General features: G+C 27.9%; 1 protein-coding gene across 1 annotated transcript; it reads right to left on the reverse strand.

The window, feature by feature from the left end:
• Nucleotides 1-3,816: 3,816 nt before the first annotated feature.
• Nucleotides 3,817-13,326, reverse strand: LOC145193847 (vacuolar protein sorting-associated protein 4A-like). Its single transcript, XM_090068572.1, has 13 exons — nt 13,215-13,326; nt 12,344-12,455; nt 12,082-12,226; nt 10,983-11,167; nt 10,577-10,614; nt 9,272-9,390; nt 8,753-8,901; nt 6,596-6,677; nt 6,344-6,475; nt 4,939-5,026; nt 4,719-4,785; nt 4,535-4,608; nt 3,817-4,285 (listed from the first exon to the last, which is right to left on the reverse strand). The coding sequence occupies exons 1-13, from the start codon at nt 13,236-13,238 to the stop codon at nt 4,184-4,186; spliced, it is 1,317 nt and encodes a 438-aa protein (XP_089924698.1). The 5' UTR covers nt 13,239-13,326; the 3' UTR covers nt 3,817-4,183.
• Nucleotides 13,327-14,932: the final 1,606 nt, after the last annotated feature.

Below are 14,932 nucleotides of genomic sequence, written 5' to 3' on the forward strand. Positions count from 1 at the left end.
GAGAATTCATTTGAAAAGGGAAACTTACCAATGAACCAATGCACGATGGTCCAGAATTCACTTTAACTGGACAAAAGTAGTAACAAAGCCATATTGCCAATATTAAAAAAAAAATTAAAATTTAACAGAACATTCACATTACAGATCCAAATGCTTGATTTATAAATAAAGAATAATAATATTTGTGGCAGAAAAGTGTTCCATAATGAAACACAATTTAAATAGAATTGCAGCAATAGCATAACAATATTTTTTACACAAAGTTTTCAAGAGTACTTCTTTTATTAGCTTCAGCACAACATCTGGAAAGTTTTCCTTCTTAGGATGATGTGGTGTTTTAAAATTACTAATGATAAGATCAGATGAGCACATCAGTCTTAACAAGTCTTTATTTGAAAAGGACTCCCGGAAATTATTAAAGTACTTGTTATCTTCCTCTTGTATATCCTCACTGAGCATGCTAATTGATAAAACTGCTCAATCCACAATTTACCACACATAAGATTTTGGTGTAGGCCTTGTGGTATGTATGAACATGGGTATTAGTTCACCTATCGTTCAGCGTTTCGGATGCAGAAGTCTCTAAATAGAGATAAATCAGTAAAATATCCTGATAACAATGTGCAAAAAATAACATGAAACATCTTAATAATGCTGATTCCACTTGGAGAATTTCATCTGTCTTCTCTGCATTTTGAAAAAACGATCAATGAATGTTGATCCATTAAACCTAAGAATTAAACTAAAAGCCCAATTTAATTGCGGAATTTCTTTTAAATGGATGCTTTTTTATCTTTAATTATTATCATTATCAGTATTATTCTTATTATTACTATTAATATTTTCTGATTGTACCCTACTTGTTTATTGTTAATTTGTAGCATTTATTTTGAGAAAGCATTCCATAGTTCTGATCCAATTATGAAGAGTTATATTCTGATCCAATTATGAAGAGTTAAAATGTCGCATTTAATTCTTTTTTTTTTGGATTGTATTAACAAGCTGAGCCTTCTTTTTTTTTGCGTTGCAACTACAATTTGTGGATATGGCAAATTTCCTATTCACCCTTTGTGAATTCATTTTTGTGTGGAACTGTAAGTTTTTCATAATTTGTAGTAAATACTTCCTTTAATTGAGTTGATATGGAATTGTTCTTTTTTTTTTTTATAGAAAAATCATTTTTTGACTTTTTTCCAGTCACTGACCCACCTTGCAATGTCTTATAGAATTACAGAAAATTGAAAAACATTTTATAAAAATATTAATTTCTAATGTCCTGTCATTAAAGCTGTTTCTAAAAATTTAAAAGGTAAAACAAGGTAAAGTTTTTTTTTAAGTTACAAAAAGTTTTTTAATTTTTGAAAAACTAATTTTTGAAGATGATGAAAACTTTTTGTTTCAAACTATTGAATGCAGCCGTAAAAAAGCCTTCAGGCCAGCATAACATCTATTGTGAGTTAAAAGTAGTGTGAAATAGGGTGAGGAGAAATAGTTTAGACAGCAAAATATCTCTATAAATTAAAAATAATCAACATTATAAAAATGTTTTAAATAGTTTTGAAATATTTTCAGGTTCTTTCTACAAAGTTTCTAACAATCGTTTTCCAAGAATTTAATTTCCAAAAACTTAAAAACACTAAAGTTAAGTTCTCAATAACTTATGTTTTAAAGACTTTTAAAATATTCAAATTATTATGTTAGACTGCATAATAATTTATATATTTTAAAAGTCTTTAAAAAATAAGTTAGTTCTTGCATAATTATTACAAGAGTAAGTTAATTATTGCATAATTGTTAAAAGAACCACGCTAATGTAAATAGAAATAATGACAATTTAATGACCTTTGGTGGTAGGGTGAAATGATACACATTTAATCAGGTGCTGTCCCATTTTACACTTTCAAATTACATTATTGTGTTGACGAAAATATGCACTTTAACGATTTCTTGCGATTGTATATAATATAAAAAAATAACAGCATTTAGTTTACAATACAGTGTATATGATTTTGAGAAATTAGAAGGTGCACAATAATATTTATAGTTAGTATATATTCTTTGATATATATGAAATTTTTATTTTCTAAAACTTTCCTATTTCAACTAAAACCCAGTGTAACATTGCCCAACTACACCCGGGGTAAATTTGAACTAAACTAGATAATACCTTGAATATACTTTAACCTAAACCAATTTTTATCCTCAGGCCAGCCTTTTTGGCATCAGTAGTGTTGAGTGACACAAGAATTACTTATTTCTTCAATATTTCATTGGAGTGTTGTTTTGTCCGAAAGCTGATGAAAATTTTAAAACTTTTTGTTTCAACCAGAAAAAAATAAAATATTACAATTAAACAAAAATCGAAGATACAAAAAATATCAGTAGTATTGTGTTAGAATTAAAGGAAATAATGCAATTGTAATTGTAAAATACTCAATGCCCTGAAAATCAAACTTCTAAGACTAACTAGTCCTCGCTGCAATATTTATATTTTGTTAAAGTGATTATTTTGTGCTCATCTATTAGTAATTGAAGGTTGAAGCTTGCCGGACAGGAAAACTAATCCATTGAAACACTGGCTTAAGATTCGTTGAATTCAATAGATTCTTTGTGACCGAGATCTCTACATCGTTGCTCGGGTTCCATCACAAAAAATGTCTGGAGTGTTAATCATTTTCATTAACATTTTGAAAAAGCAGGATGATGATATTTTTACATTAGGGTATATATATATATATATATATATATATATATATATATATATATATATATATATATATATATATATATATATATATATATATAATATAATATAATATAATTCGGTGATATATGTGTGTGAGTGTGTGTGTGTATACCCTAATACACAGCCCTTGATCGAACTATTAGCCTATCCTAAATTATTTTAGCAAATTTTGTCATTTAGGTTTATTAAATTGATTTAAATGAAAATAATTTTTTTAACACAATATTTATTTGTAAGTTTAACTTCTTTTAATTTTTTTAACTTGAGGCAATGGTTCTAGAAATCACTTTTTTTTTTTAAAAAAAAAAAAATCTTTTTTTAAGCTTCTTTTTTGTTTTGGATCAAGATCAGTTGATTCCCATTCAAACGAAGATATCCGTTTGTCAAACTGAAATAATGGACTTTGCTGAGTGACATTTTGCATGAATATTTCGAGTTTGGAAACCTAGCAACTGAGTCTCAAGAAATTTCTCGTACTGGCCTTGGTTCATATATCCATCACCAATGTAGAAGCGCTCAAACCCATGGCTACTTATAACAGACCAAAACAGCAGTTTAGGAGGATTTATGGTTTTTATGATTATCATCGATGATTATAAAATATCTCATTAGATCTTTCACCGAATTTTTCAGATGTTTTTGTTCTCACATATTAAGCCTTATGAAACTTTTATGGTGCCCTTTTGTTAGCGCTCCTCATTTTTAAAGATTTTTTTTTTACTTATGTTAATAGGAATCATAGTTGGGTTTACTATGATCTCTATGCCTACACGAATTTTAGAGGTTTTTTTTATAGAAACACATTTTGAAAATAGTGTTGTTACGCCAGATTTAAGATTTTACGCTGAATTTTGGTAAGTTTTTTAATGTTACTAATTAAAATACAGTGCTCACAACCACTCAACTGCTAAGATTGATAGTTCTAAAGGATTACCGGTCAATAGCTCATGAGATTTGTCATTATGCCTTTGAAACTAGATTACAATTAGATAGAATAATTGTTTATTTTTAAGTCAAAGATTGCAACAACTCGTGACACATAGTTACAATTAGTAAACAAATAAAAATTATTTAAAGCCGACTTATTATTCATTGTAACGTTTTTCGATACAAAATTCGCCTTGTTTATAAATTACACTTTCAATCAAGAAAAACCTTTTAATACTACAAAAAGTTTCTATTAAAATACTATAAAGCGAGAAAAAAAAAAGGGTGAAAGAAGTAGAAAGTTTTCATTTTAAAACAAACAAAAAAAATAATAATAATTTTATTATTTACCAACAGGGGGAAAGAGGAAAATTAAACTTGACTTAAAAGTTATACCCAAATTGTTAAACGCTTTAAACTATAATTCACTAAAAAGGATCCGAGTCATGAAAATGTGTGAACTACTAAACTTCAAGTAGAATGTTCAGCAGCTTATTTCGCTCTGTTTGGTTATCCTTCTTGTCCGAAGTCTTCCGTAAATTTTTTTAGCTTTGTTAAATCATCTTCATTAATAGTTGGTCGAATAGAGGCTAGCGAACGGTTCATGTCAGACTAAAAATATCATTAAAATAAAAGCTGATCTCTCTGAAGATATAATTAATTTTCAACCAAAAAGCAGGCGCGAAAATTTATTATGTAACTATAATATTACAGGATTTCTTAACTGGTATATTACGAAACATTTTTTTTAAATTCATCTAAATTTCAGTAAAATTTAAACATAACCTGCATTGTTAATATTCTCTGCATGAAACACGTTTCTTTAATCTCTCTTAAAAAGTTTAAGTGAAAAACACTTACGAAGGAAACTACAGGTTCAAGTAATTTGTTTCCTGGAACATCCATCCAGTTCATTTCGATTGCTCCACGATCGCCTAAGAAAAACAGGAAGAGATAATGTAACTATCATTCAGTTACAATCTGACGAGTATACAAAACAACTCTAAGTAAGTTTCATATTATACAGTTTTAAAGTTTAAATAACCTGGTGAACATGGAGAAAGTAGGTCATCAACAATTACATTGGGATCTTCTCTTGAAGGTCCGCTAACCTGACAAAAAAAAGTTACTTAAAATCTCTAACAGAAAATTTTTGGTTTAAAAAAACCTCGAATTTTTTAAAAAGCACGAATAATTTTTTTTTGTATTAAAATACTTCGCTTTTTTTTGACAATAAATTTGTTCCAGGAGTGGTAAATATTTACTTTCTTGAAGTGAGTTGCAGATTGTACTTTACGGACAGGTTGCATAAGCGCATCGCGAACTACAACACCAATATCAGCACCAGAATACCTTAATGAAAACAAAAATTTCAGTAGAAAAATTGAGAAATTAATATTACATGCTTTTCGACATTCGCACGATGTTTTTATAAATGTGTGCATTTAATAATATATCCAAAATGTCTAAAATTATCAATGTAACCACTAGGTGCTTTATTGGGGGGTTATTGAGGGGGTTTATTGTTGTTTATTGGCTAATTAAACTAATGTTAAGCATGAATTTCAATTATTTTTATTGCTTCATGTATCATATTTCAATTATTTTTATTAAGTATCATATCTATTATAAAATTAAGACATCTCAAAATTGGAAAAGTTTGTGAAACAAAAGTCTTGAAAAGTGATGTGCTATTTTGCACAATCAGTAAAGCTGAAATCATCAAAAAGTTGTGTTCATTGTGCAATACATCAATACAGACAAAGTGAATGTCGTTAATGTCAGGAAAGCCAGATGCCACAAAAAGAAAAGAACAGTTTATTATAACTACCAAAAATCAAAAGACAACTCACAGCACCAGAAATTTGCAATTAAGTGAACAAAACTCAGAATAAACCTGTATCTCTTACTATAATTAAATCTATGAGTTTAATCTGTTTGGTCAAACTGTTATCAGAAAACCATTACTTCAGACTCAAAATAAGAAAGAATTTGGTTCAAAAAGAAGAGTTTACATTTGTTGAAGCAACAGACAAAAATTTGGGCTTTATCATTTGTTTGGGGATGTTTCTTAAACTCTGGGGTTGTGGCTGGCTTTCACAAAGTCCTGATGTTAACCCTATTGCACTTCAATGGGATGAGCTAGACAGTAAACTGGTGTCTTTCATTAAAGGAGGTTATTTGGAACTTCTTAAAAGATAGTTGAGACAATATATCACTCGAAACCATAAACAATTTGGTAGGTCAAATGCTCTTAAAAAAAAAGAGATTAGATCAAAAGAGAGTTTTTTTTAAATGAAACTTATGTTTAGACTTACTTAAATCTTGTAATTTTTTACTTTGTTTTTTAGTTTTTTTTGTTATTATAAAATATTTGATTTTAAATACTTTACTTGATTTTGTTAACACCAAACTATGTTAATTTAGAATTTTACTTATTAACTTTAATTATTTTTTAACTAGATTAACTTTCATTTTTACATATTTCAAGTGTGTTACATATATGTGCACACACTCACTCACTCACTCACTCACTCACTCACTCACTCACTCACTCACTCACTCACACACACACACACACAAAAACACAAAATATACAAACTACATTGAAAAAAACAATTACTGCATATAACATTTTTTTACTTTTAAATTTGTTAAGGCTCTATTTACCCTTCAGAGCGCTGTGCAAGTACTTTGAAGTCATTTTGTGTTAATGAATGAGGCGTTGAACCAATATGTAAACTGAACATAGAGGTTCGAGCTTGTGCATCTGGTAATGGGATGTAAATACGTTTCTCGAATCTAAACAATATAAATTAGCATAATAACTCTAATAAATATTTTAACACTTAAAAAAAAAAAACAATTAAAATTTCTCTCAACATTTCTTAATAAAAAAACATAATTATAATTTTAAAACACCTTCTTCTAATAGCACTATCTAGAGCCCATGGAATATTTGTGGCACCTAGTACAAGCACTCCTTCGTTATCTGTTCCAACACCTTTAAATCATAGGAAATAAAACTAAAACTTTCTCAATCCTTAATTTGACAAGTTTTCTTAAATAAAAGTCTTCAAAAATTTTTTGAAGATTTCTATTTAAGAAAACTTCAAAAAAAAAATCTTCAAAAATTTTTTGAAGAGTTTTATTTAAGAAAATTTGTAAATAGTAAATCAGAACCAAAATTAAATTTCTGCTGAAAAAAAATCTTACAAAAAAAAACATTTAGCAATTCATAAACTAATTTAGATTACAAACTAAACCACCACATTAAATGATTTAGTTTTTGTTAATAAGCATGTTAAGTTGATGAGTTTCGTAGATGAATCACTATAAAATATGTCAAATACAAAAACAACACAAAACAGCAAAATTCCAAAATCAGCAGTTTGTAGTTAATCATCAGAATTCAAAGGGTTGTACAGCGGAGAAAATAGAATTAGCCTCACCATGTGCTGATCCAATATTTTGTAAATCTGTAAACAAGTTTGTGCGGTACAACTTTTGTATCCACACACATATAATTACTGTTACAAACAACAACTTTTTAGATTATAATATAGCATAATTAAATTGCGGAACATTTGATAAAACCATAAAATGTATAATACTTGATATTTGCGGTAACAAATAGAATTAGCCTCATCAATAATTATTTTCAGTTTACTTGTATATTTTGATCTGGTGATACGCATTTGTGAGTTAGTTTTTTATTATTATTTGTAAGTTAAACAAAGACTGTGAAATCAGTGCTCATAAAGTTTTTAACATTTGGTTTTTGATACCTTTATTTGAAATGGGACATGGTAAGCGTTTAACGAATGAAGAATTCGCAGTAATCAAAGCATACAAAGATACAGGCTTATCTAATCGGGAAATTGCAAAGAAAATTAAAAGATCTCCAAAAGTGGTTAACAATTACTTCAAGATTGGCGTTAATTATGGAGCCTATAAGGGAAGTGGTGGCAAACGTAAAATTGATAATCGTACTAAACGAGTTATTGTACGTCGTGCTGCTGCTCAGCACATGACTGCATCTCAAATTCGTGCTGATTTAAAATTACCTGTATCTGTTCAACGTGTGAGACAAATCTTACATGAAGATCCAAACACAGTTTGGAAAAAGCGTAAACCAAAACCAAAACTTACTGCTCGTCATAAAAAAGTTAGATTACAATTTGCGAAAGAACACATGTCTTGGCAAGAAGAGTGGCATCAAGTTCTCTTTAGTGATGAAAAAAAGTTCAATCTAGATGGTCCTGATGGCTATCAATATTACTGGCACGATCTTCGAAAAGAGAAAGAAACTCGGATGAGTTGTAACTTTGGGGGTGGAAATGTTATGGTTTGGGGGGCTTTTTCCTTTGCTGGAAAACTTCCACTGGCATGGATTTCAACAAAAATGAATTCACAGGACTACATTGACTTATTAGAAATAAGTTTACTTGAACATGGTGAGGAATTGATGGGTGAAACTTTCACTTTCCAACAAGATAATGCTACTATCCATAATTCAAAGCTTACAAAAGCTTGGTTTAGAGAAAAAAATATTCACGTAATGGAATGGCCCGCACGTAGTCCAGACCTTAACCCAATTGAAAATCTATGGGGAATACTTTCTAGAAAGGTTTATGAAAATGGTAAGCAATTGAATGCACCTTGGAGCTGAAAACTCGTATCAGAGAAGCTTGGAATGAAATATCTATAGAAACTATCCAAAATCTTGTGACTAGTATGTCAAACCGCATATTTGAAGTCATTAAAAATTCAGGAAGCTATACTAAATACTAAATGAGCGAAAAAACAAAATATTTTCTTTATTTTTTGTATATAACGCTAATGAGGCTAATTCTATTTTCTCCACAAATTGAATATTTTTAATTTTTTTTTCCATTTGGAATTAATTAAACATACCAATTTATAAACTTTTTAGTTGTAGTAGAAGTAACAAGAAATAAAGTAGATTTCATAATTGTTTACCTGCAATTTTTGTTAAATTAGAACAAAAAATAAAGGTGAGGCTAATTCTATTTTCTCCGCTGTATAATAATTGCAATCGCTGTAAAAAAATTTAACCTTGCATTTGAACAAGAAATTCAGTTTTAATTCTTCGTGCAGACTCGCTTTCAGAGTCACTACGAGCTGAGCAAAGTGAATCAATTTCATCAATAAATATAATGGAAGGTTTACTTTCACGGGCAAGTTGAAACAATGTTTTCACTAACCTAAAAAAAATAAACTTTTAAAAACTAAATCTTCACAGGCCAAAAATTTTTGCAAGATTAGAGAGACTTGAAAAGTAAGCATCCTTTAAGGAACGCATTTATTGTAGATAATTTTTCACATTATAAACATGAATACTATTCCTATAAATGCATTTTAAAAAAGGAAAAAAGAAAAATCGAGTCAACACCTAACTGACTAAGCTTCAAGTCTGAAGTAATTAGATAAGTACTTACTTTTTATCCTAAACCATAGAGTCGACTGAATATAGTTGCATTACAATTTATCAAAATCCTATTCTTTATGTAAACAAAATTAAACCATCAGCTTTTAAGTGTAGCATTAAAATTGAAAAATAACCCTCTTACTCACTTTTCAGACTCTCCTAACCATTTTGAAACCAAATCTGATGATGAAATGGAGAAAAATGTTGAATTGTTAGCTTCTGTTGCTACTGCTTTAGCTAAGTATGACTTACCAGTACCAGGAGGCTGAAACATTAAATCTAATATGAAAGGACACACAAAAAAAGCTTTTGTTTATACATCAACTAGTATGTAGTAATTGTAAAAAAAAATTCTTGTCAGTTTTACACCGAGTGGCAATACTGGCTGTTATTTGTAATATTTTCAAGTAACTGTAATGGTTTTTTGTTTTTATTTTTATTTAATATTATTCCTCTTTACATTATTGTAAAGAGGAATAATATTAATAAATAATATTAATAAATATAATAATATTAATAATACATGATTATTTATTTATAAATAGGTATTACAAACTGTGTAATCTTAACTAGACATTGTTTGACTTTCACAAGCAACCTTTCTTACTTCATGGTTTATACCAAGTCTTAAAAAAAATTCTTGGCTGCTTTTTCTTTCTTTCAGATTTTCCTTTTTACATAGATGATAATATGAAAAAAGTGAACCAGTATCAGTGATTAATGCCTTATCTTTACTGCGTAATTCAATCATTTTATGAGGTTCTCATCATGACTCATTATTATTCTAGCTCACAGCTTACACTAAGCTGAAATAGTGGTTCCATTATAACCATAATTTTTTGTAGGTGAGGTGCTATAATAAAGTTCATTTTGCTTGATTTTGGCAGCAAGTGTTCCATATTTTCTTTTCTTTGAATATATTTTCTTTTCTTTTTTTCAAAACAGCCAAAAATAGTTATTATCTTTTATCAGGTGTCTTCACATTCTCAGATCGACAATAAAAGAAAACACATTCACTTATTCTACAATTAAAAAGTACCAATCATTAAAGGAAATAGTTAATTATGAAGCAATACTTTTTACCTATGAATCCTAAAGATGATCAATTTACTTCTTAAGATTATGTGAAATCTTTTTTTTTTCTCTTAAACCCATGATAGATCACAAATAATTAATTTTAAGAATTGAACAAATTATTTTTATTTTTTACTTTTCTGCTGTTTTAGTTTATATGGTTTTTACAAATTTCCACAATCTTTTATGATTTCCATAAATTTTATAAACACTGATACAAAATAACAGTTTGTTTTATTCTGATAATTGTCTAGTTTTGGAGTAAACCTTTCCTTTAAAATTAAAATTTTAAACAAATATTTAATTGTTATCATAATTTTTCAAGAAAATAAACTTTTAGTAACCTTAGAAGAATATGATGTTGCAAAGTTACCTACCCCAAATAGAAGGATGCCTTTCCATGGAGTACGCTTACCTATAAATAGTTTTCACAAGAATATCACTATTTATTTAGTAATTTATATCAAATAAAGAAAACAAAAATCTAAAATCTGTTATTGCAAATAAAAATAAGTTAAAAGATTAAAAAACACATTAAAATACTTTAAAATCAATTTTTGAGTGTTTTGCAAAAACTATGCAGTGATTGAGATTGCACTTAAACATTGGCCATATTAAGTTAATTTGAAGCAATATCCTTCATGATTTTTTTTAAAAAACTTTTTTTTTATAAGTAAAAATGCATAAAGTTACAAAAACTTCTCAACTGGATGCTGACACTGCAACTGGCTTTGCTTTAAATATTTTTCTTTATAATTTCAAAAGATGAAAATTTCTAAAAACCTGTAAACAAATGGGGAAATTTGATTGGCAAAATTACAGCTTCTTTTAATGCTTCTTTGGCAGCCTCAAGACCAGCAACATCACTCCATTTTATGTTTGGTTTCTCAACTACAATTGCACCACCGAGTTGATCTTTGAACTTTTTGCTTTCACTGCCTTCATCATCGCTATCACTATTATTTTTCCTGAAAAGAAAAACCAGATCAATAAACTTAGCTAAGGATACTTCTCTAATTAAAAAAATGTAAATGTTCAAATTTAAAACAGGCAATTAAAGGTAAAACAAAAAATTTAAAGGAAAAAAGTTAGGATTTTTAAAAAAATCAAAACTATTTTCTTTAACTTTATTTACAAACATAATATAAAAATGTTGTTGGTTTATTTTAACAAATGCCACGAAAGTGGAGTTTGCAAAAGCATTCATTTACACTCAGCAAAATACCTACTTTTTGGAAATCATTCTGAAATTTTTTTTCACTAGCAAAGAAGTTATGGCTATTTCCTTTAAGAAATGTATTATATCTTTTAATATCAATGCAAATAGAGTTCTTATCATGCTGAGAATCATATTGGTCAATCAAAAAAGCAATTAGAAAAATATTTAAATAAACTTATTTTTAATAAAATAGTTAGGCTCCTGTGGAGACTAAAAAATTTGTAGCTAGAATACTGCCAGACCTGTTTTCTCTCTGAATAAGATAGTTCAATGATTTTAGAGCTTTGATACCTTTTATGTGATATCTATTAACTATAAAAGTTTGAATATGCTGCTATAATCTATTTTTACATTTTAAGATGTTTTATAGTGAAACACAACAATGTGTATTAATTGGAAGCAAAGTATGGAGAACCAATATATAACAGAGTGGTCTACATTCATAAATAATTGATAATGAAAATTAACGTAACATAAAAAATAGAAAACAAGCTAGGAAAAAAATTAATGAGTTGAACTGAAATCAAAAAAGTTTATGCTTAAACAGCTGGTCCCTAAAATTTTAAGCAATACAGACCTCTTTTCTGCATACTTAATAACAAGTGAGTATTCAGAACCTAATTTAAAAAACTTTTAGATTTAAAATATCTAAAGTTTACTAACTTGTTGGAGCTTCCACCATCTTTAACAGGTTTCTTTTTATCACCATTTTGTTCAGCAAGAAATTTCTTTAGCTTTTCAGCTCTATCTAAGTATTGAATACATTTTGCACGAATACTTTCTTTAGATTTATCACTTTGAGCTTCATCTTAAAAAAAAAACAATAACATAGAAAACATTAGATTAGCTTAGCTACTTAAAATAGAAAAAATACCATAAGTTCATTAACTATATTAACAAAACAGAAAAATAAAATAAAAAAAACATTTTATTGCATGAAGAAAGTATTCCACGCCATGTTCATATAAGCGTAATGACTCAGCATAATTGCCATTTTTATCTTCCTCTGTAGCTTTGGTTACAAGATCAATAGCTTTCTAAAGATTATAATAACAACATAAAAACAAAAATAAGGGATAGAATACTGGAAACCAAAAGTAACTTCAGGCTGAGGACATTTAACAGGCTAATATACAACAGGAGTCAACTTACTTAAATAAGTAATATATATTCACACATCTACACACATACATACATACATACATACATACATACATACATACATACATACATACATACATACATACATACATACATACATACATACATACATACATACATACATACATACATATTCCCATGATTTACAAGGTATTTGATAAAGATCAAGGCTGAAGTGTTTAATAAATATAACAAGAAAACAATTATTAACTTTTTTTTATTGGTTTTAATTTACTTTATTCTCAATATATATATTTCTTTCAATATATTTATTTATCAATTAACTGTAAATATCTAAAAAAAAAAAAAAAAAAGCAGCTTTTAAGAGATAAAGAATACAATTCCCAATAATAAATATGAAATCTTATTTTTATTAAAAAACACTAAAACTATCATTTTAAACTTTTAACCTTCTATGTATTTTCATTAATAGTTTTCTTAAGAATGATAAAAAATATTAGTAAAAGCTACATTTAATTATAACGTATCTTATGTCCTTAATTTCTGTGAATTTTATTCATACTTAGATAAAGCTAACTTATCAAAAAAATTTCACTATAAAAACAGTCAATAATTTACAGTTTCTTAAAAAATATGAAGTCTAATTTATCTTTTTAGAAAAAAAAATCTGGTACCTGAAGAGTTCCTCCTGTAGCCATAATTGTCAATATAGCACAAAAAACATTTATAAGAATTATTGACTAATTAATATACCTAAAAATCCAATTTTTGTTAAAAGAGCTAATAGTTATAAAACATAAGACAACATAGTGTATGAGCAGACATTTATTATGCTTATGGTGTCACAGAGATAGCTTGTTGGGTAGTGAGGGAAAAAATGTTTTTTGTTTGTTTCATCATAATGGCCTTGTAAAATATGCTCTTTTTGAAAAGACATTTCAAAATCCATGAACATTTTCGAGTTTGATGGTATTTTAAAATTTTTATGGACTGCAAAATATATTCCTATACTAAATTTTGCATATAGAATTTCAACTTGTAAAATATAAAACACGGCCATTTAAGGGTATGGTAAGTCAAGAAGCTATATATTAACACATTAAAATACAAAGTGTAATTAAATATAAATATTTTTCCGTCTAAAAAAATAAAATTCACTGTGGTAAATACCATATTCTAATAATTTTTTCTTACAATTTCTTCAGTAGCCAAAATAAAACATTAAACTGTATTTTTAGTTAACATAAACCCTAGGGTTTTTCAATAATAACCATTGCTTTTAATTAAAATGATAAGTTGATTTCTCACTGTTAATTCTTCTCTGATTCTTTTAGCTCAGACCATTAACATTTACCTGATAAGTTGACGTCAACCGATGTACGGATCTTTTCCAACTATTTCATAGATTTTTTTTACAAAAAAAAAATTCCTCGATAGTATTTAACTCCAACATTTGTGGTCTAGTAACGAGAAAAGCTTAATTTTTTACATAAATTAAATAAAAAAAATATTCCAAACAACTTTTTTATTTAATTTATGTAAAAAATTTTAAAAAAAACTTTACAAATTCAATTTGGAACCTTTATGCAAATAAGTAAAAGAAGTTTACATGGGGTGTATTTAATAGCTTTAATGCTGCAGTTTTCAAATTATAATTATGCTCGAATGTTCCTTCATTAATAACAAAATGTTACCCTATTAATAACAGGACGAATTGATGTATTCGATAATGCAGTTAGAAAACCAGTGGTAGGTTTTATTCAAATAAACTCATTTAACAAAGATCATGTAAATAAAAGTTGCATCAAGTTATGCTTGATTTATATTTAGAGTGAAGGAGATGTTTAATTTCTGAATTAGAACAGCTTTGAGTAAGTAAAGCTCTTCAGTTTATTTTCAGTTTTGAATTTTTATATGGAGGACCTTTAACATTGTACTAATAAGTTTTGGAAAAAAGACGCAACAAGTTAACAGTTACGTGGCTTTTCCATTGACAAAACCAGGGGCAAGATTGGGTTGAAAAAGCTGGTTCTATATATATAAAAAAAACATTAAATTGGTTTGTATTTTTTAGACTTAACTTTACATTCTCAACAGCAGTCACATTAAGTAAATTTTAAAATCCTCCTTCTTTAAAGCTTGTGACGTTGACCTTTCTCAGGTATGAAAACCACTTCTCCAAATGGTCAAGTCAAGCCATATCAGAGCGGAGCCACTAGGGCCATTTGGCATAAGTCTTATAATACATAGGAGCTTCTAAATCTTTAAAGCATGAAAACTTTAGGCATTATACTAGAAACCCTGACATAAGTATCAGTACTATTCTAATCCTGCTATCATAATTAGCATTATGTAAAAACAAGCTATTTACTCTATGTTCAATTCTTTACAT

Source organism: Hydra viridissima, unplaced genomic scaffold, assembly GCF_058129835.1.
Source record: "Hydra viridissima isolate aposymbiotic clone 2 unplaced genomic scaffold, HvirCarnegie_v1 scaffold_12, whole genome shotgun sequence".
Lineage (NCBI taxonomy): Eukaryota > Metazoa > Cnidaria > Hydrozoa > Anthoathecata > Hydridae > Hydra > Hydra viridissima.